Raw genomic sequence first — 27,279 nt, forward strand, 5'->3', positions numbered from 1 at the left:
AACCTCATAGAAATGACAAAGCAGATTTCCAAACTGATCAACTAACTGGGTTTTCCCCAACTTCACCACAAGCATTATCACACTCCAGGTCTAAAATATAAAAGAAAAGTACAAAATAGGCATCTGCCAAACCTAGTTATCACCATTTTTGTATTTGACACTTTTGAAACAAGTACGTACTCAGGCCCACTGACTCGAGTTGAAAATAAAATAAGCAGCAGACTTATAAATTTATACCAGATGTTGTCAGACATAGCTTGTTTTATTAATATTTTTTTCCACTGATCCAATAACTAAACTAAAACAGTTTTCAAAAGAGTAGATGGTGCCAGTTCAGCTTGACCCTGGTACCTGTGAGTCCACGAAACTTACCCAGGTAGCAGGAAAAGTGCTTCCAAACAGCTTCTTGTGCTTTTCCTTTAACCTCAACTTCCAATACATATAGCCCCAGCCAAGTTTGCAAATCCTCATAATTAGTTCGGTTCCAATTCAATTGAATTGGTTGTCTGCCACCGTCTTATGGTTCTCAGGCAAGTTTCAGTAGCATTTAAGGTCCTCCAATGCAAGATAAAATGGTTAAAAAAAAAATACACTGAGCTAGGAAATACAGTCACTAGCCAGTGGGCTGCTCTCAAACTTCATATTTTAATATAAAATATTCATACGGCATACTCCACCTCTGTCTGCTAGCTGAATACTGTTACTGATGAACTCTAGACAACAGAAACAAACTCTCTCTTCCAGCAGCTATGAACAGGAAATGCCATTTCAAACACTACTGGGACGGTGCTGTGGGGCAGGGAAATGTTGACTAAAGCAGGCAAGGAAACAGCACTTCCTCCATCACCAAATCTGATCCCACACTCACTGGAATCAGGTCTGGAGTCTGGTTCCCAGTTGAAAGGTCTTTTCTGCTGCAAATTACCCTGGCTGTTTGCTGCTCCTGCGCTGCACAGTCTGCCCACTAGAATTAAGCATTTCTCCAGTCTTCCTTTTTCTGTGTGTGACTTCTTCTTCAGTTAAGAGTTAAATAATAATTAACGTTGCTCTAAAGATGAGTTAAAAACCCAAAGTGCAGGCTAGAGTCCTGCCATGAGGGTGTCATGTCTCAGGGAGCTGGTTAATGTCTGTCAGTTTGGTATCGTTCAGAATTGCCCGGATTCTCTCCAACGAGTCTGCTTGCCGGATCCGCTCTAATTGCACCTAGAGAAATAATGCAGCGAGGTAAGTGCAGACGGCTCCTGCCTAGACCTTCTGGTTCACTCTGGCTGGTTTAGCTGAGATGGAGATTAACTCACCAGAGACTAGTCACTTCAAAGGAAAAAGAGGCAGCAAGAACAATTAAATTCAAAAAACAATTCTCAAAAGCTGCTGTGTAACAGACCCAGTATAAGGTGCTGGGACTATGGAGATGAATGAGACCTGATCCTTGACCTCTGAGAACCCACAGTTCAGTTGGGGGAAAAGAACAAGCTTATATGGAGTTTTAGCACAATATACTAAATGTCACTATACCAGCCTGCGGACCTAGAGAGGGTTCCACAGGGAGGACAAAGCTAAGCAGGGCCCTGGAAGAAAGGAGCAAGGGGGCCATGCTTCCAGAGGGAACACATGCTGTGGGCAAGGAACCACAAGTAGTTTTTAAAAATCAGAACATAGAATATAAAATGTAAGGCAGAGAGATGGACAAAACGCAGGGATAGGCCTGGCTGGGAAGAGTCTTACATGCTATGCTAAGGACTTTATGTTTTACCCTTAAGGGCCAGCAAGGAAGAGGAAACGGGAAAGAAAGGGGGACAAGTCTGAGGTATAAACCAGGTTTCCAGCTTAAATGACCAGGAGCTGGGGCAGGGGCAGCCATAATTTCTAATCCTCTAGCTATTGTCAGTGGGCCAGTCAGGGATTAGCAAATTCTCCTGGGTAACAAGAACCCCAAAAGTGCCTCCTCGGTGTTCTGTCTAGGGGTTCCCCAAACGCCTCACCTGAAGGGTCTGAGAAAGCTTTACAAAGTCTCTCTGGACTTGTTCACTGACATCTAGTTCTGTCTGCAACCTCTGAGCTTTGTTCTTCTCTTCAAACATTAGTTGTTCAACAGTAACCTAAAAAAATACAAGTTTTGAATGAGGATTAATGCTGGAGAGCCACAGGTCAAATCACTCAGGAAGTCTAGGCACTTGTCGTTTCCTACTACTAGAGAGGAAAGGTGGGTGCCCATCACGTTCCTGTATCCTGTGAGTCTCCCTTTGTCTCTGTCTTTACAGGGCAAGGGTGCACATTGCCTAAGCTACTTGCTCTAGGTCCTAAAATGAACTGAGTATGAGAGCCAAATTAAAAATGAATGAAAGTGCTGCGCTCCACCCCTCACCCCCAGCAGCCTGGTGACAATGATTAATCATCAAAAAGCAGCTGCCGTTAAGATCAGTAGCTGTCATAGCAACAGGACAGGATCTTTAGGGATTTCCTCTGACAACCACAGCAGTCAAGCATCTGCCAGGAAAATTCTCAATGAATATGCCTTAGGCAGCCCCAGCTATCCCCAGTCTTCCTTACAGGGAAACTCTTCAGCAGGACTCCCTGTGTGGGAGCCTTTCTAAAAACAGGACTATTAACACATACACAACATTTTTACACTTCAAGGTTAGATCACAGCCCACCAAAACCAAACTTCCCCCACAGTTAGCCCCATGCACTTTTATTCTAACAGGACTAATCAGAATTTAGGCAGCAAATATGGTTCAGTGCAATATTTCATAAATCAGTCAAATGGAATGACACTTCCAAAGCAGTGCTTCTGGCTATGGCAGTGCCAAGTTTGGTTCGTGGCCTTTAGCTCAATGCCTAAAAAGCCAGTTAAGCCTGTGACACAGACCTCCAGAGCTGGCAGTGTGCACATCTGACCCAACTCTGAAGAGAGAAAGTCATTCCATTTTCTTTCTGTGAGTGGAGAGTCTTGCCAACTTTCAGAAGGTGGCACTATTCAAAGCAGCAGGGTTTTTTTTTTTAAACAGTGAAGATGTGATTCTACATTCTTCACACTTTTTTATGAAACTACCAACAAAAATGTCACCTTAGCAGCAGTTTCTTTCTTTAACTGTTCTTCCAAAGTGATCTTCATCTCCTGAAGGCTCTCAAGCTGTTGAGACTTCTCTCTTAATGTGGACTCCAACTGTGAAATTAAAAAGGGAAAAGCTGAAACACACAGAAACTCCCTACAGGTCACAGCACACCTGCCTGGAGGGGCCTGCAGCCTGGAGAAACGCACCCAAGCTCGCATCCTCCTAGGCCCTGGATACTGGCTATGCTTGGAATGCTCTTCTTACCCTTTGCCATCTGTGGATCTTCTATTGATTCTTCAAGACCTATTCTTTCTCTTATTAAACGTTTATTAGGCACCTCCTATGTTCTAAGGCCTGGGGATGGAAAAATCAGGAGAGACAGACATGTAAGTTAACTATGCCATGTGAACATGGATGAAGCAGCACTTAATTCTGCCAGAAAAGTTGGGAAGGGCTTCCTTGAAGAGATGACATCTGACCCTTAAAGGGTGGTAAGGGGGAGAAGGTGGAGAGAGATACTCCAAAAAGAGGAAGTTGACGTATAAAAAAATGAGTTAAAGAACTGAGGTGAGCTCTTGCTACATTACAGCACAGAGTGCTGGGGCCCTGGAGGCGAAGGCCGGAAAGGCAGTGGTGAGGCATGAGATCCCAGCTGGGCTAAGGAATATAGATAAAGGGAACTACAGAAGGGTTTTAAACCAGACTGGCTCACAGTCAAGTTTATAATCACCTTGGTTTCAATATGAAAATGAAATCTGAAGAGGATAAATTTTGGAGGCGGGGAAAGAAGTCAGGCTGTTACAATGAGCCAGGTGAGCACTGAAGTTGACCCAAACAGTGGCAGAGGGAGTGGGAAAGATGGGACACGTTGGAACACTGGCGACTTTTGCCAGTGTAACCTGATAGCACAGTGGGAGCCAAAGCCAGATTGTAGTGGGCTGAGGAGTGACTGGGAGGTCGGGCAGTGGAGATGACTCTTTCAAGAACTCTGGGTATAAAAGGAAGAAGAAGGACTGGTAGCTGGAGAAAGAAGTACAATCCAAAGAGAAACTTTTCCCCTCTTACCGGGAGACCTCTGAGATTGGTTATGCATAATGGAAAAGACAAAGAGGTAGAAGTTCAAGGCCCATACTGGAAGGGGAAGATGGAGAGGATGCCAGGAAAAGATGTGAGGGACTCAGTCAAAGCACATGTGCAGTGACAGAAGACTAGTCAGAAACAGGTCATCCTTTCCTCTGAAGAAGCAAGAAAGAGAAGGCTGGGAAGAAAAATAAGAGAACGTGTAGCTGAGGAGCCAAGAAGCTGAAGGTAGGTCCTGCTTATGACAGGAGTACAAGGCCATCACGTGCCATCATGAGGAGGTGAGGTGAGTGGTGACTGAAACATCCACCGTGAGGAATGGAAAGGAGCGACTAAAAGCAAATGAAAGGCTACGGAGCAGCACCTGGCAGCGGGAGCACGCAGTGTTACTCATTCCAGTGGAACCAGCAGCTGGCGGCAGAGGCACAGAAGGTGGACACCAGGATTAATCCAGGGTTAGGCGGTATCAAGTGAGGGTAGCACAAGAACAAGCAATCAGGGGGCTTGCAGGCGTTAGTGGGAGACTAGTTGAAGAGGCAAGCCATGTCAGATGCAGCTTAGAAGGAAAGAAAGCAAAGCCATGAAGAAGTTGCTAAAACCAACAGAAAAGGAAAAATTTAAGGAACTGAAGGTCTGAATGAGGTACTCAGACAGACGAACCTATGGGATTAAGGGCTGGAAAGATGGTAGACAGGGGTCAGGGGCATGAGCCTGGAGTGAGATGTCAGAAGTGGGGCAAGGTGCAGGCAGGAGTGTGGCAAGGCAGGGCAGCACAGAAGCAAAGGTCATTGAGTCAATGAATAACGAGGCCAGTAAGCTGAATGGGGTCATCTACCAAAAGGTGTTCATGGTGTCTAAGAGAAGGAGACTCTAAGCCAGCTAGAAAACATCACCTCCTGTTTGTAAAAGATTTTGTACTTATTTCCACTGTAGCTTTAAGTATCTATCACGTCAAGGCCACACCTTGCCTGTCCTCCCACCACAGTGGAAGCTCCAGGCTAAGTCACATCTTAGTCTTCCCTGTATCTCCTCCAGTCAACACAGAGCAGGCGCTCATTAAATGGTCTCTACCACCATCACGCCCGTATTCCACTGTATTTTTCCCAGGAGCTGCTTGAAGGCAGGGACTATGTCCTAACTATATTTTATTCCTTGAGTCCAGCACAGTAGGATTCAATAAATAAATACTGGCTGCTGACAGAATCAATTTGAAACTCATGAAACTCACCTGTCCTTTTTCTACTTTTATTCTTTCTAATTCAGCTTTTAGGCTAGAAATGGAAGCTAGGAGGAAAAAAGGAGGAGACATGTTAGCATTTATTCATTATTTTGCATTTAAGTCTTTTCTTAAAACACCCCTTTCCCCCATAAGCTCAATCTCATGCAATGAAAGTCAAATGTTGTACTGAACAGTGGGCAGAATGGGGGTGCGGGACCAACAGCCCTTTCTCAAAATTATCCCCAACCAATCAGCATCATAATCAAGCTCAGGAAAAGTGAGAGTCCACACGAGAACACCATGTCATAAACTGTCTCTGCATCAAATACCTACACCTAACTCGGGGGGCTGTGGGGGGAGCTAACCCCAGCAGGAGTCTGTTAACACTTCTGAGTTCTGCAAGGAAATGCCATCCATCTACCCATATTCCCCAGCGTCTGGGTTCAAGTCCTGAATTTCCTATCTATTAGTAATTGCCAGAGAGGCCACCAGAGCTCCTAAAAAGATGAGTTTTTTGGTTTTTTTTTTTTTTAACTCCTAATCACTGGATATATCAACATCCGGAAGAAGGGACTGAGTCCTTACTTAGTTCTTTCCTATACTTTTTTGTTTTCTACATTCTAAGACTGTTATAACCAGAGAAAAAGTTTTATTTAGTGCCTTCAATTCTAAACTACATCACTTTTATCTTCACCTATTTCTTCCTTGCAGTTTTCTATTTCTAGCTGCAGAGTTTCTTCGAGGTTTTCTTTTAAACATTGTTCTGCTTGAATCTGCTCTTTCAGGAAAAGTATTTCAGCCTTCAGCTTTTCTTCCATGTGATCGGCTGCTGTCCGCACATTAATGATGTTCTCACGGTATTTTAATACCAACTCCCGGAGCGCCTAGATTCAAGAAACAAATGGATATTGGGTTTATAAGGGTGAAAGAAAATAAACAAAAAAAGCTAAAGATTTTTTGCAACCAGAATTTCAGATGTTGTTTTAGACGGTTCAAAATTTAGGACTTTGAACTCCAACCCACTCTTGGCTTCGAGGGGCAGGTGTTATGCCATGTTATTATTCAGTATGTTAAAGAAATAACATTACTAACCAAAAAATGTGTATTGTGAACTACATATTTTTCCCTCAAAACTGTTTCATAAATGGAAAAATTAAAATTTGAAGTGACTTACAATGTGGGATTCACTATGAATAGCTTAGACACTTCCACTATTACCTGCTTAAATTTGAAGGGAGTTAGTGACTGAGGACCAAAAAGACTGAAACTCAGAAGCAAGTATGAACTCCAAGAGGACAGAATGTACTTCCTTATTCATTTACTCATTCAAACAAACACTTGTTGAACACCTACCACAAAAGCAAAGTACTGTTAGGTCAGAGGCAGGTATGGCAAAGAGAGGCTTTCTAAGGTGATCAGCTGTTTTTCTGTAATAAATTCAGTTTAAATCTTAATTTATTTTTTCCCTAAATTGTAGTTGTCTTCTTTTAAAAATCCTCCTCCACCCCCCCCCCAAAAAATCCTCCCAATTATATCCTAAAGCAACTCTAAAGTAAAAACTGGGATTCTTAGATAACTACCAAATGTATGTATAAATCAAAGAACAGCAGGAAAAAAAAAAAAAGGCAGTTTTTCTTGAAAAACTGTATCAAGAAAAATTTCTTAAGATTTATTACAGAATCAAGGTTTATAAGCTAGACTGGTTATAACCTTCAAGGATTCTTGGAATTTTTTTTAAATCTAGGTACAAAAAGTCCTTATAGAACATGGAAGAGAAGAACCTTTCCTGCCAAGTGAAAAGTTTAACAGAGGTGGGAAGTGGTATGCTGACAGCAAAAATAGACAGGTCCCCAACACTTTCTCCTTGATGAGATCAGTCACCAGTTCAGAAAGGAGAGAGAGCTCTCCAGGGTGTCAGTAACCTGAGCTGAGACCACAAGCTGGGGGAGGGCAGGGAAAGGAGAGGGAGAGCAAGGAGCTAATGGCAGGGTAGGCAACAGAGCCTGTGTAAATGAGCAAATAAAAACAAAAACTAAGAGTCATGTTAAAATTTATATGGGAAAAAAGAACGAGGTCCAAACAGTAGGGGTTGAATCTGCAGGGTAGGATTAGGAAAAACTGTTACTTACAAAACTATAAATCTCTGTAATGTCTGACTTTTAAAAATTTAACAATTATAAATTTCTTTAAAAAAAAAAAAAAAAAACAGAAGGATCTTACAGGAAATAGTTTTTCTATTTCATTTTGAGAGTTGCTCTATGAAATCTCATCTTTGCCTATACTGTTTGTAGTGTTTACTTGGGTTTAGCCTAAGATGATATTTTTCATGACGTTGAAAGGTTTTAAAATGTATGAGGGACTTCCCTGGTGGCGCACTGGTTAAGAATCCGCCTGCCAATGCAGGGGACACAGGTTCGAGCCCTGGTCGGGGAAGATCCCACATGCCGCGGAGCAACTAAGCCCGTGAGCCACAACTACTGAGCCTGAGAGCTCTAGAGCCCGCAAGCCACAACTACTGAGCCCACGTGCCACAACTACTGAAGCCCATGTGCCTAGAGCCCGTGCTCTGCAACAAGAGAAGCCACCACAATAAGAAGACCACGCACCGCAACGAGGAGTAGCCCCCACTCGCCGCAACTAGAGAAAGCCCGCGCACAGCAACAAAGGCCCAACGTGGCCAAAGATAAATAAATTTATAAAACTAAAAAAATAAAACATATGAATATAAAGTCTGGAAAAAGTTAAGGAGATACTTATGAATGTCTCAGGAAACTTCTGGTTTTGCAGCCCTGATTCTCCCAACTACAAAAGAATGGAAGTGAGCAAATGCCATAAAAATTATCAGTAGACAGAAGGAGGCTGAGTGTGCTGTGCCCTAAGTGCTATACAGAAAAACAAATATCACAAGGAGCCAGCATGGTGACCCCCTTCAAATATTTAATTTCTGGTGCACTCTCAATCTGGTCCTGCAAGAATAATACAGACCTTCGATTTGGCAAAGGATTCTTAGATATGACACTGAAAGCATGAGCAACAGAAGAAAAAAATAAACTGGACTTTATCAAAATTAAAAATTTTTGTGCTTCAAAGGACACCATCAAGAAAATGAAAAAGACGATCCACAGAATGGGAGAAAATATCTGTAAATCATCTACTTGATAAGGGACTTGTATCTAGAATATATAAAGAACTCTTATAACTCAAAGAAATAAAAAGCAAATAACCCAATTTAAGAGTAAGCAAAGGATCTGAATAGACATTTCTCCAAGGAAGATATAAAAATGGCCAATAAACACATGAAAAGATGCTCAGTATCATTAACCATTAGGGAAATGCAAATCAAAACTACCATAAGATACCATTTCACACCCACCAGGATGGCTATAATCACAATGTGAGATAACGATGAGTGTTAGTGAGGATGTGGAGAGATCCTCAAAGGATAAAACAGGGCTCTCATACCACCCAGCAAGTCCACTCCTAGGTTTCTACCCAAGAGAAATGAAAACGTTATGTCCACACCAAAACCTATACACGAATGTTTATAGCAACATTATTCATAGTCCAAAGTGGAAACAACCCAAATATCTATCAACAGACAAATGGATAAACAAAATATCCATATAGTGGAGTATTATTTGGTCATAAAAAGCAATGAAGTACTTACACATGGTATGACATGGATGAACATTGAAAACACTAAGATATGTGAAAGAAGCCAGACACAAAAGACCACAAATTGTATGATTCCATTCATAGGAAAGAAAGACAGGACAACCTATACACAGAAAGATTAGTAGTTGCTTAAGCCTTGGGGAGGAAGGGCTGAATAAAAGGTAAGGGGTTTCTCCTTGAGGTGATGAAAATACTGTGGTGAGGGCTACACATCTGAGAATATATTAAAAACCATTGAATTGTACACTTTAAATGGCTGAATTATTTGGTATGTGAATTATATCCCAATAAAGCCTGTATGTATGTATGTATTTGTTTGTTTGCTTGCCACGTCATGCGGCTTGCAGGGGTCTTAGTTCCCTGACCAGGGATTGAACCTGAGCCCTCAGCAGTGAAAGTACAGAGTCCTAACCACTGAACTGCCAGGGAATCCTTTTTTTTTTCTTCATCTTTATTGGAGTATAATTGCTTTACAATGTTGTGTTAGTTTCTGCTGTACAACAAAGTGAATCAGCTCTATGTATATACATATATTCCCGTATCCCCACCTTCCTGAGCCTCCCTCCCACCCTCCCTATCCCACCCCTCTAGGTCGTCACAAAGCATGGAGCTGATCTCCTTATGCTTGCCACTAGCCATCCATTTCACATTTGGTAGTGTATGTATATCAGTGCTAATCTCTCACTTCGTCCCAGCTTCCCCTTCCCACCGTGTCCTCAAGTCCGTTCTCTACGTCTGTGTCTTTATTCCTGCCCTGCCACTAGGTTCATCAGTACCATTTTTTTGGATTCCATATATATGCGTTAGCATACAGTATTTGTTTTTCTCTTTCTGACTTACTTCACTCAAATTGAAGTATAGCTGATTTACAATACTGTGTTAATATATGCTGTACAGCAGTGACTCAGTTATACATACATAAACATACATTCTTTTCCATTATGGTTAATCTCAAGATACTGAATATAGTTCCCTGTGCTATACAGTAGATCCTTACTGTTTATCCATTCTATATGTAATAGTTTGCATCTACTAACCCCAAACTCCCAGTCCATCCCTCCGCCACCCTCCCTCCCCCTTGGCAACCACAATTCTGTTCCCTATGTCTGTGAGTCTGTTTCATAAATTTGTGTCATATTTAGATTCCATATAAAAGTGATATCATATGGAATTTCTCTCTTTCTGACTTAACTTCACTGAGTATGATAATCTCTAGTTGCATCCATGTTGCTGCAGATGGCATTATTTTGTTCTTTTTTATGGCTGAGTAGTATTCCATTGTATATTATGTACCACATCTTCTTTATCCATTCATCTTTTTTTTTTTTGGCTGCGTTGGGTCTTCGTTGCTGCACATGGGCTTTCTCTAGTTGTGGTGAGCAGGGGCTACTCCTCGTTACAGTGCATGGTCTTCTCACTGGGGTGGCTTCTCTTGTTGTGGAGCACAGGCTTTAGGCACGCAGGCTTCAGTAGTTGCAGCACACAGGCTCAGTAGTTGTGGCACGTGGGTCCTAGAGCGTGCGGGCTTCAGTAGTTGTGGCACGCAGGCTCTAGAGCACAGGCTCAGTAGTTGTGGCACATGTGCTTAGGTGGTCCACGGCATGCAGGTTTTCCCAGACCAGGGATTGAACCCACATTCCCTGCGTTGGCAGGTGGATTCTTAACCACTGCACCACCAGAGAAGCCCCCAATCATCTGCTGAAGGACATTTGGGTTGTTTCCATGTCTTGGCTATTGTGAATAGTGCTGCTATGAACATAGGGGTGCATGTATCTTTTTGAATTATAGTTTTGTCTGGATATATGCCCAGGAGCGGGACTGCTGGATCATAAGGCAACTCTATTTTTAGTTTTCTGAGGAACCTCCATATTGTTTTCCATAGTGGCTGCACCAACTTACATTCCCAACAACAGTGTAGGAGGGTTCCCTTTTCTCCACACCCTCTCCAGCATTTGTTATTTGTAGACTTTTTAAAAAAGAATTTGTAGCCATTTCAGAAAATGTACTTGTTTACATTTTTGATCTTATAGAAAATAAGTTACCTCTATAGTGTCTGGGAGAATGAAGTCTTCTGCTTGTTGTAATGACACATGCAAGCTATGCTTTCCCTGAAGACTGTCATTATCTTTCTGTAACCTCACCAGCTCTTCTGAAACCTGTTCCCGTGACTGCATCAGCACTGCCTAAAATAGAAACAGACACTAATCACGGCCAGAAAGGTAAATCCTATCTGCTGATAACTGCACCAGAGAAAGACAAAGGCCAAATGAAATAAGGGCTGAGGATGGATGGTACATGATAAAGCTCTGTAAGACTTAAAAAAAAGCAGCTCAGAGATTTATTGATTTACAGCCCTTACATATATTCAAGGGGACAGGAAATGAAGCAAGTATCTGAGCTTATTCCCCACTGTTTCCACCAACAGCTTAAAAGTAATGAATTTCTTCCCCCATATCCCTAGGACCAGCATCTCTAGCTCAATGGAAGAGGTGGACGTAATCAAGACTTGTATTAAAAAAAGTGTGTACTCCAAGACAACTCCTATTTCCTCACAGCATGCGTTCCACAGGAGGCAGGGATAAACAAAAAGCAGTATCTTCACCTTTCATTAAATATACATACGTTCAAGCTCAGGATCACTGGGAATGGCCCAAGGACCCCAAATATTAGACGCCATCAAGAGGCTTTATGCTTAGAAAATGCAGGACATTTGAGCAGCTCATTCTTAAAATGGAACACGTTCCTACTTCTTCCACTTGCTGATGTATACAACAATTTTAGGTATTTCATATGAATTTATATCAATATAAAAGTTAGTCCAGCTAATTTGAGTATAAGATAAAATTCTGCAAAAGTATTTCTGCTAATTTTTACTACTAACCATTGAACATATACATAAGTGTAGATTACTCCACATCCAACATTTGTTCAGCAGCTACTACTCTACACTAGGTGATTTGCTGCCCATGGAGAATACAGGGATAAAAGGTAGACTTTGCCCTAGAGAAGCACATGGTACAGTGGAGGGAAAGATAAGTAAACCAAAAATTACCCAACCATACTATGAGTGCTGTAACAGACAATGGGTACAGCAGTGATAAAAGGACAAAAGGTACCTAATTAGTGGAGAGGGTTCAAGAACATTTCCCACAAAAGGTGACTGCTGCATCCTGAAGGACAAATAGACTGCTGGTAGGCAGGCAAGGTCATGCATAAGTTTTGGTTAATTCTACTGGCTCTTATTTATTTCAGACCAGAATCAATTGTTGCTTTATGCTCACTTTCAACCCATTTACAACAAAATAATAGCACCCCACTACGTTTTGGACATAAAAGAAGGGAAAGAAGAATATGTTTATATTTGTTTATTTTTGTAAAGAGAAAAACAGAAGGATAAACCAAAAATAAATTTAAATGATCATGTACAGGAGTTGGTGGGAACAGGGTGAAAGGGACAGGGAATGGAAGTGAAACTTCTGAGTGTTTATATACTTTCATAGTTCTGACATATGAACCATGTTGCATGTTCAAAAAACAAAAAAGTCAATCAAAAAAGAAGACAATCCAAAAATGTAATACATAGCTCCATTTGTTTCTGTTTGTATCAAATTGATAACACAACCACAGACAGAAAAATCATTTCAAGTAATTTTTGAACACAGCACCCAGACTGTAAACCTTTACCTGGCATAACATTCTAAGGGTAAAAAGAACTACAGGTGTCTCTTGGTATCCGCAGAGGACTGGGTTCCAAGACACGCTCCCATACCAAAAACTGAGATGCTCAAGTCACTTCCAGTCAGCCCTCTGTATCCACAGATGTGGAAACCGTGGATATGGAGGGCCAACAAAGAAATGCTGAACTTCATTTAGTAAGTCTGCTGTTGGTAGTCATTCTAAAACGACTGTGATCACCTTAACCAAGTGATCAAACTTAACATCACCAACAATGGAACTACCCATCATAACATGCCTCTTGTTATGAACTTTCCATTGCATCATTTCATCCATGCAGTATTCTTCCCAAAATGTCTAACTTGAACCATGTGGAAATAATCAGACAAATGCATTCTACAAGGCAAATGGTCTGGACTCTTCAAAAATGTTAATGTCATAAAAGCCAAAAACAAAAAGTGGGTGGCTGTTCTAGATTAAAGGAGACTAAAGTGACATGACAACAAAATACAATATGTGATCCTTGACTAGTTCCTTGATCAAAAAGTAAAACCACCACTAAAAAACAATCAAGGACTTTTAGGGACAATGGTTACATTTTAAGCATATAATAACAGTATTGTGATTATGCAGAAAAACTTCTTTGTTCTTAGGAGATACATACTGAAATATTTAGGAGTGTCATGATGTCTACAACTTATTTGCAAATGGTTCAGAAAAAGAAACAAATACATATGTAATATAATATACATATATATGAAAGAGAGAGACTGAGAAACAATTGCAAGCAGTAAAAATGTGGCAAAATATTAACTGGTAAACCTAAGTGAAGATTTTATGAATGTTCACTCCATAAACAACTCTAAGTTTGAAATTTTTCAAAATAAATAGTTCAGGGGAACTATTAAGATCCCAACCACTACCATAGCTACTCTTCTTTGAAGGGGCATAAGAAATTGAGTTTATCTTTCTCAGTGTAATAACATTTAAAGGTAATTTCAAGAAAATGGTAAGATGTTAAAGTTCACAAGACCTCAACCTTAATTTCAACAATTCTTCAATGTCACCTGCAATATATTCATTTTAAGTGGAATCAACTTGAAAAATGTTTGCAAAAGCAGATGAGTTTTAAAAGATGAGAAGGAAAAGATGAGAGGGGACAGGGGAGTGTAAGGAGGCTAAACACTATGAAACTTTGTCAGCATTTAACAGTGTCCTTGAGATCAACAATGATTATTTCATATTCTCTAATTAATGAAAAGATATGAAACTCTCTGGTCATTGATTAGAGTGAGATGTTTCTCAACAGACCAGGGCTAGTATTTAGGGATCAGCTCAAAGGCCATTCAGATACTGACCCAATGCCAATCAAAAACAAACCATTACCATACAACTTGGAGTTTGTTTGTTTTTCTGTCAACCCTGGAAGAGCTGGACAAGAGGCAACTCTGTAGGATCACCCCAGCAGGACCAACTCTGCTATAGTTTACGAAGGGCCATCAGATGAAGGGTTCCAACTGTGAGAAAAAGGAAGAGCAAGGCAAGTGGAGCCTGACTGGTGAGGAAGAGGCCCAAAGCTGGAGAACAATTCTGCAGACGTTCAAGGCAGCTCTTCTTTAAGAAGCTCTCTGTTCCTATTCCTCTCAAAATTGACAGCCTTCTGGAAGTTTTCCAGTGCCACAGCAGTTATGGTGCATGTTTTATCGTAAATCCTATGAAATTACTGAGGTTGTTTTAAATAAATTAGCTGTCCAGGAAAAGTACAGTGACTGCTCAAAAGCTGTACCTCCTAGGGCTTTGAGAGATTTCAACTTTTAGCTTGTATTTAGAACTAAAAATTAAATGCTGGTCCACAGTTTATTTTGTTTAGGTTTCTCAAATCGAAGAAAAATAAATTAAGTTAAAGGTGATAATTTTTTTGGTCAAGAGGTAGGGTTAGAAAAAGAATAATGTCTTTACATAATCTTGTCCATTACTAACGTTCTATAGGCTCTGGAGAACATAATGGTAACCACTTTGGCCAGGAAGATAAAGTCACATCAAAGATTATTTCAAGATAGAATATATTTAACATAGCTAATGTTTATTTAAATGTTAACTTACCATCTGTTCCTGAACATCCCTCTTTGCCTGGGAAAACCCCTGTTGTAACTCTTCAAGTAAGATCTCAGATGCTTGGGCTCTTAGGACAAGTGCAGAGATCTTGAAAGAAAAAAAAAATTCATACACAGAAAATTTAGTTAGCAATCTGGTTATTCTGAAACTCACTCTTCCATCTCCTGCTTATTGGATGTCCGGAACTGATTTTTTAATTAGTTCATCAAACCCCACTCATCCATCATTCAACAGATATGTGTGCATCTACTGTGTACAAAGCCTCAGCCTTTCAGATGACATAAGGCAGTACCAAAAGTCCCCAGGGGTCATACGCTGCCATACATGAACAACAGCATTATATGGGCCTCCAGACATAGATATTAATCCATGTGACCCAGTTATAAATATTATTCTTAAAGGAGCTTATTAAAAATCAATAAAAATTTTGAAACTCTGTCCACAAAAACAGTTTAAAGGATAAATGAATCTTCTCTGAACTAGCTGCAGTATTCTAAGGTGGTTTACTTAAGAGCAAAAGACACATGATAAACTCCCTTGAATTAGTTGTAGTGTTCCTGATGAGGGGTTTATGTGAAAGTTGATGACTCATATATAAGTTATAAAATAAATCAAAATAAATCTGTTTAGACATTTAAAAAATGATTATTGTCAGAATTTTGTTTCCAGTAGTGGCAGAATAGGTAATGTGAACCAACCTTCCTGCTAATTAAGAAAACCAGACAAAAATATGAAAGACACCTACATGAAGGCATGGGAGAACAAGGCAAAAAAGAATCACAGAGCCAAGGACCAGAATGAAGACACATGGAGAACTGGGTGCAGCATCTGGAACAGCTCTTCTCCAGAAGCACGTGCCAACTCCAAAAGAAACAGATGCAGCACTGAGAAGCTGAGCAACAGATGCAGCACTGAGAAGCTGAGCAGAGCATCTGAAAGCCCCAGCACAGGGTGGCAAAAGTTAAAGAGTCCAAGACCCAATACACAAAGGGATCCATGGTAAACACCCTGCACTTTGGATTGGGTCTCCAAAGGGACACACCCTATAGTAAGGGAATAATTTAAAATAATCCAACCTTCAAAACTTCATATAATCTCAATTCCCATAAATGAATAAAGGTGATCCAGGATTGTTAGTACAACTAGTTGCCTGCCTCTCATAAGAAAAATGGCTTTATTTCAACAATTTTCACATATAATGTCTAGTACTCAAGTTAAGAATGCACAAGGAAAGACTATGATAGGGACTTCCCTGGTGACGCAGTGTTTAAGAATCCCCCTGCCAATGCAGGGGACACAGGTTTGAGCCCTGGTCCGGGAAGATCCCACATGCCGCAGAGCAACTAAGCCCCGTGCGTCACAACTACTGAGCCTGTGCTCTAGAGCCCGCGAGCCACAACTACTGAGTCCACGTGCCGCAACTACTGAAGCCCGCGCACCTAGAGCCCGTGCTCCGCAACAAGAGAAGCCACCGCGATGAGAAACTCGCGCACCACAACGAAGAGGAGCCCCCACTCACCGCAACTAGAGAAAGCCCGTGTGCAGCAACGAAGACCCAACGCAGCCAAAAATAAATAAATAAATAAATTTAAAAAAAAAAAAAAAAAAGAATCCGCCTGCCAATGCAGGGGACACAGGTTTGAGCCCTGGTCCGGGAAGATCCCACATGCCGCGAAGCAACTAAGCCCGTGTGCCACAACTAATGAGCGTGCGCTCTAGAGCCTGCAAGCCACAACTACTGAAGCCCATGCTCCGCAACAAGAAGCCACCGCAATGAGAAGCCTGCGCACCACAACGAAGAGTAGCCCCCACCTGCCGCAACTAGAGAAAGCCCGCGCCCAGCAACGAAGACCCAACACAGCCAAAAATTAATTAATAAAAATAAATAAAAGACTATGATAAAAAACAAAACAGATAACAAAAACAGATCTACAATGAATCCAGATATGTTATTAGAAACAGACTTTAAAATAACTGTATTTGATCTGTTCAGAAATTTAGAACCACCAGAGAAATGGAAACGATGAAAAATAACCAAATGGAAATAAACTAAAAAAATCAATTATCCAAATTAAAAATACAATGGATGAGTTTAATAGATTAGACCTATTTGAAGAGAAAATCAGTGATATGAAGATAATAAACAAAGACAAAAATGATGGGAAATACGGAAGAGAGATTAAAGAAGCCATGTAGATGCAATGCGAACATCTAACATATACAAATATTTGAAGAAGTAACAGCCAATGGAAATAGCTGGTAGAGCTAAAAATATACCTGTGCAAAAACTCAAAAATTCCGTGATTTCACTACTATGTATACTCAAGAGAAATAAGTCCACATGTCCACTAAAAGACATGTACAAGAAAGTTAAAAAATGTATTCATTCACAATAGCCAAAAACCAGAAACAATCCAAATATCTCTCAACTGTAGAATGGATAAATAAATTATGGTATACTCATGTTATAGAATATACATAGCATTAAAATCTAACTACTGAGACACAGAACAATATGGGTAAGTCTCACAGACATAATGACCCAACAGACCAGATGCAAAAGGCTACATACTATATGATTCCATTTATATGAAGTCCAACAACAAGCAATTCTAAAACATAGCGTTAAAAGTTAGAATACTGGCTACCTCTAAGAATAGGCAGGTGGGGTATTTACTTATTGGTAAAGAACATGAGCGTATTAGAAATGTTCAGGATCTTGATGCAGATGATGATTTATTACCCTAGTAAAATTTTTCACACGTTAAAACTCACCAAATTGTACACTTGAGATTTATGCACTTTGTTTATCTCAATAAAAACAAATTTTTAAAGAGACATATGGCTGAGAATATTCCAATCACGATGTAAGACATTAACTCAGAGATCCAAGAAACCCTGTGAACTCCAAACAGCAGAAATATGAAGAAAAACACACCTAGGTATATAGCACAGTAAAACTGTTAATAACAAAAGCCAAAACGAACATCTTTACAACAGCCACGGAAAAAATAACATTTCACCTTCAAAGGAACAACAATAAGACTTACAGCTGACTTCTCATCAGAAACATGTAAGGCAGAAGCAATGGAATAAGAACTTCGAAGTGCTGAAAGAAAATATCATAAATACTCAGAATTCTATACACAGAGTATCCTTCTTGAATGAAGGTGGAAAGAAAAAGATATGTCTAATAAACAAAAATATGAGAGAACGGAGACCTTTGGCACTGTCCAAGATGGATTAAGCCCACCAAGGCCATTCTCTCCCCTTATTACAACTAAAAACCCTGGAAAAAATACAGAAAGCAACTACCTGAGGACTCTAAAAAATAAGCAAAAGCAGACAGTTTAGGGAGGGAAATCAAAACGGGAAGAAACAATTCATACTGCAGTTTACTGCTTATTTGGGTTTTTTTTCCTATTTTCTGCCAGCATGAATCTGAGAGCTGCCCCAGTTGTGAAGCCACAACAGATGCAGCAGCACAGGACAAACAACTGTTTTTCTGATCACAGGGCCAGGACAGGGTCCCCATGAGCTGACGAGTAGAGTGGTACTGAGAGAAGAGAGCTAGGAAAAGGATCCCCTAATTCTGTGCATGAACCAGAACAAGTCTCACACTCACCCCTGAGCTATATACATACATGGACACATCCAAAGGAGCACTGCAAAGGCTTTTAAAAACGAACTGACATTAGAACTACCTACTACAGAAGGCAAGACAGAACTTATGAACTGAACCTAATCAGGTTAACAGAACTGAGAGTCTCACAGTAAAATATTCATAATCTCCAAGATCAATCTAAAAGTATTTGACATAAAAAGAATCAGGAAAATGTGGCCAATTCTCAAGAGGAAAGAAAATCAACACATGCCAACCCCATGATGACCCAGGTTGGACTTATCAAAGACTTTAAAGTAGCTATTGTAACTACGCTGCCTGGTGTAAAGGTAAATACTGTTGAAACGAGTGAAAACATAGTTCTCAGCAGAGAAAAACTTTTATAGTTTTTAGAAACTATATGTTTCTAAACTTTAAAGTTTATAACTTTATGTTTCATTTAAAGAAACAAATGAAAAATTTACTATAAATTACAGCACAGAATCTGGCACAAAAATAGGCAAATAGACTAATCAAATAAAACAGAGTCCTCAAACTGACCCACACATGTACATTCACTTGATAGTTAACAAAGATGATCTTGCAGAGCAGTGAGAAAAAGGTGATCTTTTCACTAAATGGTAAAGGAACTGACTCTCCGTATGAAAAAATAAAATAAAAATTTACCCATATCTACAGCTTATACATAAAAGTCAGTTCTAGATGGATTTTAGATATAAATGTGAGTGGCTATAAACAATGAAGCTTCTACAAAATACATGAAAATATCTTCATATAACCCCAGGGTAAGAAAATATTCTTTTAAAAACCAGGATAAAAATCACTCATCATAAAGAAAAGATCAATAAATTTGACTACATTAAAATTAAGAACTTCTGTTCATCAAAAGACACCATTAAAATAATGAAAATCTAAGGTACTGAGTAGAAGACATTTGGGACACATCACCAAAAGGCTCTAATAAGATTATATAAAGAACTCCTATCAGAAAAATAAGTGGGGAAAAAAAAAAAAGACAACCCAATAAAAAATCAAGCATAGGACTTGAGAAGTAATTTCAAACACACACACACACACACACACCCCACACAATGATATCCCAATGGCTAACAGACATGGAAAATGCTAAATAACCTCAATGGCCATAAGAGAAACGCAAACTAAGCCACCATGAAATACCATTACACACCCACCAAAATGGCTATAATTAAAATAACACAAAATGAAGTCTGTCAAGACTGCAGACCCACAGGAATTCTTCTCATACATTGCTAGGGAAAGTATAAATTCATACAACCACTTTCTGGCACTATTATCTCCAAAAGTTGACATACATTTTGAACATTCTGACCCAGGCATTCCACTCCTAAGCACATACCCAGCGGCAACATGTGCAACAAGCCCTATACAGAAATTTCAAAGTAGAATTATTCATAATATCCCACAATTGGAAACAACCCAAATGCTCATAACATTAAGACAGGTAAATTACAATATATCCATACAATGGTACGAGTATACAACAATGAAAATAACAACTACCACACACATTTGTGAGTAGGAACCTCACAATGTTGAATGGAGGAAGACAAACACAATGAATGACTGTGTCATTCATTGAATATGGACTATATGATTCATTTGTTAAAATAAGAAAGCAGACAAAGCTAATCTAATGGTGTTAGACGTTAGCACTGTAGTTACCTCTAGGGAGGAAGTAGTAAGTGGAGGGGGAAAGTGAGGGCTTCTGGGGTACTAGCTAATTTTCTATTACTCGATCTTGGTGGGTACACAGATATTAGTTCAGATATGTTCGGTATATCTGTATACGGTCACGTTTTTTCCCATGCATGGTATTTTTCAAAAAGTCAAAAAGAAGATAACTAGCATCTTTCTTGTCAGCAGGTTTCTTGTGCAGCAGAAAAACCTAATAAAAATCAAAGGGGAAAAGAGAACCAGAGCCTCCTGATATTTACTAACCAGTTATTTCAAAAGTTACTTTCCTTAAATCTGTAAAACAGACACCAGAGAAAGATCAGTTTGAGATATTCTTATCTGAGGGAAAATAGAACTGCCAGATCTTCAGGGCAAGAAAGAAACCTTACTAGGTTTTCAGAACGCTTTTATTTAAACAACTCAGTCATCTCCCAGGGGCCACATTCTAAAACCCTCACTTACCTGGTGACTTGAATCTTCAGTGCTCTGCTTTATGAAGTCTTCCAGCTCCTGTTTATCTCTCATTGTCTTCTCTAACTGGTCATTTGCTTGCCTTAGCATCACCTGTAGCTTTTTCACCTATGCAATTTTAAACGTCAATTAGAAGGAAGTACCAGAACTTTCATAAATTAAAAAAAAAATCCCTACCTCCAGAAAATTTTTTTAAACCTAATCTTTTTTCCTGAGAAACAAATTTGTCAATTTGGGAAAAAACTGAGATGAATTACCTCATTCGACAACTATACTGTGCTTTACAGTTAACAAAACATTTTTCATATCCATTACCTCATTTGAAAATATCTGCTTTTCCTCCTGGGTCTTCTAGGCTAGGCACTGGCCTCCCTGACTCTATCTTCTGCTGCCAATCTACAATCCACTCTAACACAATAAATATTTCTAAAATGAAAGTCAAATCATATTATTTCCCTACTTAAAATCCTTAAATGCCTCCCAAAGTCTTCAGGGTAAAATTTAAATCCCTTTAGTCATCACACCCCTCCCTCAATGATCTCATCATGGCCTTCCCTTTGTAGCTTCCTCTCCCACTATTTTCCCCCCACTCTCTCTCCACTCTCTCTCTCTCTCACACACACACACCACCCCCCTTATGCCCAGCCACATAAACTATTCATACTTCCTAGAACACACAATTTTCCTTCATAACTGTTCCTTTGTACACATTTCCTCTCCTTGAACACCCTTTCTCCACTTCTTTTCCTAATTAATTTTTACTCTAGCTCTAAAACAAACTTAGCTGAACTGTTACCTTCCCTAGTTAACAGCCCATAGTTAACTTAGATGCCTCTGCTCATCCTCTAGTTCTACTTGTACACGTACAGGAACAAACCATATTGAACTGATGGCTTGGATTGAACACTGAAAGCTCCCTATGGGCAGTACGGTGTTCTATCTGTATCTGAATACTCAGAACCCAGCGAAGTGCCTGCACAGATGAAGCAAGAGTAAAATGTCTATTGACACGACTATGGAATCCAAGATACCCCATTCCTATACCACACTATCAGAGGCCAACTATTGATATAGTAGCTTCACAAATAGCGTTAGAAATTTACCTCTAAGCCATCTTAAAAAAAAAAAAAAAAGCATATATGGAGAAAATTAATGCCAAAGGCATTTGAAAATATTAAACCATCATTCTAACCTGCTTAAGTTTATTTTGAAGACTAGGGTAACACTCTCCATAACAACCAAAGAACAATTTGGAAATATAAGAAAAAGGTTATTTTTTCCTTACATATGCTTTCACAAGTTTACTCTCATGAAGTTCTACATCATTTCCTAAATGTTATCAGGGAACCCATTATTAGGCACTGTATTTGGAAAGGTACTTGTCAGTTTCAGCATACCTAATCTACCAAATCTTAATTTCTGTGACCCTGCAAACTAAACTTACTTCAACAAATTTATGACAAGAATTAGGCAATAAGCAATGAAGAGTACAAATACTGATTAATGTAATATTCAATTAAGTTTTATCCAATTAGAAGCAACAGTCAACCCAACCCCTTATCTCCCTAAATCTCTGTATCATAAAGCACTTTCCGTGTGCATGCATTCCTGACAATAACACTTCTAGGCCTTGGGCAGAAGGAACAGGTTGGGAGAGGAGATATGCCAGCTGAGCTGACCTGTGTGGTATTGGGCAAGCTAATGAAGCAAAGACACACAAAAGCAAAAATTCTATAGTGTGCTCCCACTGGAAATGTAACTGACGTTGCATGTACCAGATTATTTCAGACTTAAGGAGATGAGTATACTTCATAAAGCAAACTGGGAGGGGTGAAGGGCAATTAATTCAGCACCGCCAGTGAGAACTACAACAGCTCACCAACTTCGCACACCCCAAAAGAAACTCACCTGGTCTCTTGTTTCAGCCTCTTGAATCTGAATTCCTTGTAACTGTTTTTCATAATTGGAACACATATCACAACGTCTACCAAGTTTATTTCCAGCATTATGTACCTGAAGGGCACCAAAATTACCTCTTATCAGGCAGAACAAAACAAGTCTACATCACATACTTGAGGAACACATGCAGTCTTACCTATGTTACTCGAAGTAGAAAATGGAGTAAACAATTTATTCAGGGACTTATGGCAAGAAGTTACAATAGAGAGCAGGATTCTAAAAAATCATAAGTCCAATATAAGTATGACAGGAAAACAAGGGACACAACTTTATCATCAAGAGGCTAAGGGCCACAAAACACCACATTTGAGAGAAACACAAGGAAAGCAAAAGGTACCACACCGTGGCACTCACAATTTAAATCAATACTACCCAACAAGGGAGGGGATGGGGGAGGGTGGAGTGCAAATTAACCATTTCACCAGCTCCAAGCACAAAGGAGGTATGAAACAATTAAACAGCACCTTCTCAAACGTTTTGCATGAGACCAAGGAGAACAGTTTCTTTCAGGCTTAATAAGCTGTTCCACTTGCTAATCAACAGCTTCTTTAAAGAGAAGTAGCCCTGAGTAAAAGAAAGCACTGGAAGTCATAAAACCTGTATCCTAACCCAGGTTTGCTACTTAGTCGAAGGGGAAACTTGAGCAACTCATTTGACCTTTCTGAGCCAGTTTCCTCATCTATAAGTTGGAGAAACTCATGCCCTGATTGTCTCATTATTATCAAGAAGCTCAAAGAGAAGAGGTATGTGAAAAGGCTTTGTAATCTGTAAAGCACTATGCAAATACATATTTAAGTTTTTATCTCCTAATCTTACTTCTGAGTTTGCAAATACTATTAGGAGGAAAATTAACCTCATTAAAGGTTGCCTTCTCTTCTCTCCCATATTTTCCACCCCCTCCTTAAACTCATTCTAAGCATCAACTGCTGAAAAGCATTTGTACTTTAGACCTCAAGGAAAGATGAAAGAATATGCATCTTCGAATACACTGAGATTATAGAAAACTGCAAGGAAACCAAATTCGGGCTACACAAAGTTAGCTATGCTATTCAAGCAGATCGCTCCAACTTAAGAGATGTGACTTCAGGTGGAGAAGTTCACACTTAACACAATCAGCTAGTCAGTTCCCTTCTCTGTCATAATCACCAGGAACAGCCAAAGCAGACAATGACAAGGGTCAGACAATATGGGTTAACACCCATTTGCTGGCAACAAGTGCGAGCATTGACTCCAGGGACCATCTCTTGAATGAACAATAAATCCAGAGCTACCCAGTATCCCCCAAAGTGAGCGAGAGGAGAAGTCAGGAAGATAACTCACCTCTTTCTGCAGGAGATTCCATTCTGTCTCACTGACTAAGCGGTAACCACTGGGAGACACATAAGCACTTTCCATACCCTGTGTGACACTAGACAGGAGGGATGCCGTTTCTTCTTGTTCTGGTGTCATCGCCTTGATTGCTCTTTCCTGATCTTTGGTTAACATAAACCCACTTGGCATTTGCAGTGACCCAAGGGAGGCGGTATCAAAGTTCTCAGTCACCGAATCTGCTCCTACCAACGGTCCAAAATCTGATTCGTCCAGGTTCCCAGCAGATTTTGCTTTGTAGTTATAGCCTAAAGCTTTGGATTGCAGTGAGCCTGAGGTTCCCAAGCTGTCTGTAGACTGTGCTCTCCTGAGCCCATCTTTAAACATGTCATTGTCTGATTTACTGAATGGATCCCCGGATGGCAACAGTAAGTCTGCATCTAAAGAATGGACTGAACCATGGTTGCTATCTAAATGCTCCTGAAATGTGAAAATACATTGCCAGTTAGACGATTCCTGATATTTTCAAAGAGAAAAACTACCATATTTTATAAAGTATTTTGCCACACGTTACACATGACAATCTTCAGTGTGCTGCCTTCATATATTAATTGAACAAACATTTATTGTCTTGTATATCCTGGGCACTAAACCAAGCACTCAGGATACAACTGTGAACAATCTCTGACTTCAAAATGCTTAGTTTCATGAAAAAAATAAACAAGTGAACCAAGTAAACAGGCTATTAGAATATCATATTCAATAAAATGACAGGCTACAGCTATGCACTGAATGCTCTGGGAGCTCAAGGAGAGGAATTCAGCCCAGACATAAGAATCAGGGAAGGTCTCCTGAAATTCAGTATTGGGTATATGGAACACGAGGTGCCTGCTGTATATCCAAGTAGAGATGTCCACCCAATAGAGGGACAAAGAAGTCTTTAGATAGAGACTTGGGAGTAACCACTATACAGTAATAATTAAAGCCACGGCAGCAAATCAGAACACTTAGGATGAATCTGTAGGATATGAAGAAAGCCAAGGGCAAGGCCCTGAGAAACATCAATTTTGTCCATTTTGGGGACGGACAGAGGAAGGAGTACCCAGAATAGAAGGGAAATGAGGATAATGTTGTACACTAGAAACTAAGTTTCAAGCAAGGTGTAATCAACATGTTAAATAAGGCTGCATCAAGTGAAAGAAGCCAGACGCGAAAGGTCACACACTGTATGATACCATCTCTATGAAATATCCAGAATAGGTAAATCCCCAGAGACCAAAAACAAATTAGTGGTTGCCAGAGGTTAAAGGGAAAGGAGAGTAGGGAGTGACTCCTTAGTGATATAAGGGGTCTCTTTTGGGGGCGATGACAATCTTCTGAAACTAGACAGGTAATGGTTGCACAACACTGTAAATGTACTAAAGGCCATTGAATTGCACATTTTAAATGGTTAATTTTTTGTTATGTGAATTCCATTTCAATTTTTTTTTTAATGTGGTGCAGCACACTCCCAAAGTCAAAAAAGCACACCAGTACCATTCTAGCACAGTTTGTAGGAAAATCAGAAAGCAAGGAAAATGTAGCAAGTTTTTCTTGAAACTAAATTTATTCAATTTAAAGAACTGGCTTTTATTTTAAGATACTATCCTTTCTACTTTTTGTTGTTAAATGTCCTTCCTTTTATGAACTGGAAAAGACTAAAATACAGATTTTCTTTCAATGTTTTAAAAATATCCTTACTTGGTATAATAAAAAGTTGACAACTTTTATGTTAATTCCTCCATTTATTTCTTTTTAAAGGTTGTGGGGTTTTGTTAAGGTTTTTTAATCTGTGAAATTCCGATGGCTGAGGAACACAAATCTAGTATATACTGAGCTAGCTATGGCAAAGGTCCCAAATAAGCACCCTAATAAAAACTGGAGAGAGCGCATTCTGTTGGCTTATAAAGGAACACGATATCTAACGCTATCATATATTAACACAATGCTACTGTGACACCAGAGAAGGAAGGGGATAGGGACAAGAAAGTTGTGAGGGCCATTTAAAAAACACCAGACTACCAGGCTGATAACAACACTTACAAGGCACATATACTTGTAGGGGTATGTAAACTGTTACACTGTTTCTGAAAGATGATTCAACAATATGTTTGTTCACGCTCTGAAACTCAGCAGTTCTCTTGCCAAGAACGTATATTAAAGGAGTAATCGGATAAGTCCATGACTTTTATACAAAGAAGAATTATATATAATAGCATTATGGCATTACTCATAATAATGAAAATTTTTTTACTAGTGAAAAATGAAATAATTGACTATCTGTTAGTGTGTTAATCATGCTTATTTTCTATATTTTATGATGTTTTTGACCTTTTGAAGGCCTTGCTGGCTGAGGAGAGACTGCCTCTTCCAAACTAGCTAATTCCTAGAAATAATAAACAACTTGCCTATGAATATGTCTTTCACATCTAAATCAACCAATCTCAAGTCGATACTCCCAACCAACTCCTTCATCTAACTCTTACACACCAAGCCAGTATTTCCCCTGCTCTAAATCAACCCAGGGCCAGGTACCAGAAAACTGAAGATAGACTCTATGCCCCAAAGCCCACTGGATTTATTCAAACTAGCCAGTCCTATGCTATTTACCCTGCCCTATCTTTCCCTCGAAAATCCCAATAATGGCTGTGGTCCGTGCTTTCCCCTTGCTCCTGCTTTTGCTTCATGACCAACTCTGGTGCTTCTCCATGTGACTCTGCACAGTGTACCATGACTCTCATTTCTAGAGGGACTGTAACATTAAACTTCTTGTTCAATGGCATTAACCTCTCTATGTCATCACTCGGTCACCTTTATAAATTAAAACCTGGGCACAAATCAATTTGTAGGAGATTAAGGAATTATGGTACATTTACATGCTGAAATACTGTTAGTCATTAAATATCATTTTGGGGGAAAACACTTACTGATGTGCCAAAACCTTTAAAGACAGATTTAAGTGGGGGAAAAAATGTACATAAAACATCATGTACAGCTACAATCTGTATTATGTTTAAAAAGTACAAATAGAAACACACATATGTTACCTTTGGAAATGGAAAAAGAGGGAAAGGAGAGGTACATACCAAAATGTTAGTGGTGGTATCTCTGGCTAGTAGAATTATCAGTTATTTTTATTTTGTATGACTTTCTGTACTTTCCAAATTTTCCATAATGAACACATATTACTTTTGTGGTGAGAAAAGCATATTCTAAGCATTTAGGTTAAAGAAGATATAGGGTCCTACAAATTTTAAGTGGCTTTAGCAATATATCTAAGTCTCCAAAGCATTCCATATTAACTTTAAATCAACAGGCTAAAGTAAACTGTCACTGCCTCTCAA

At 39.5% G+C, this 27,279-nt stretch overlaps 1 protein-coding gene across 2 annotated transcripts in view; it reads right to left on the bottom strand.

Annotated features, from left to right (window-relative positions):
* Positions 1-230: 230 nt before the first annotated feature.
* Positions 231-27,279, bottom strand: part of RABEP1 (rabaptin, RAB GTPase binding effector protein 1) — a 102,727-nt gene continuing 75,678 nt past the window's right edge. For both annotated transcript variants that reach the window (XM_068530621.1, XM_068530620.1), the window contains 10 exons: positions 23,909-24,376; positions 22,538-22,642; positions 20,621-20,737; positions 14,809-14,907; positions 11,073-11,213; positions 6,050-6,239; positions 5,365-5,420; positions 3,068-3,166; positions 1,983-2,099; positions 231-1,203 (listed from right to left, as the gene is read on the bottom strand). In XM_068530621.1, coding sequence (XP_068386722.1) covers positions 1,102-1,203; positions 1,983-2,099; positions 3,068-3,166; positions 5,365-5,420; positions 6,050-6,239; positions 11,073-11,213; positions 14,809-14,907; positions 20,621-20,737; positions 22,538-22,642; positions 23,909-24,376 — 1,494 coding nt within the window. In that variant the 3' untranslated portion in view covers positions 231-1,101. The remainder of the gene's footprint in view (positions 1,204-1,982; positions 2,100-3,067; positions 3,167-5,364; positions 5,421-6,049; positions 6,240-11,072; positions 11,214-14,808; positions 14,908-20,620; positions 20,738-22,537; positions 22,643-23,908; positions 24,377-27,279) is intronic.

The sequence above is a fragment of the Eschrichtius robustus genome, chromosome 20 (genome assembly GCF_028021215.1).
Source record: "Eschrichtius robustus isolate mEscRob2 chromosome 20, mEscRob2.pri, whole genome shotgun sequence".
Taxonomy (NCBI): Eukaryota; Metazoa; Chordata; class Mammalia; order Artiodactyla; family Eschrichtiidae; genus Eschrichtius; species Eschrichtius robustus.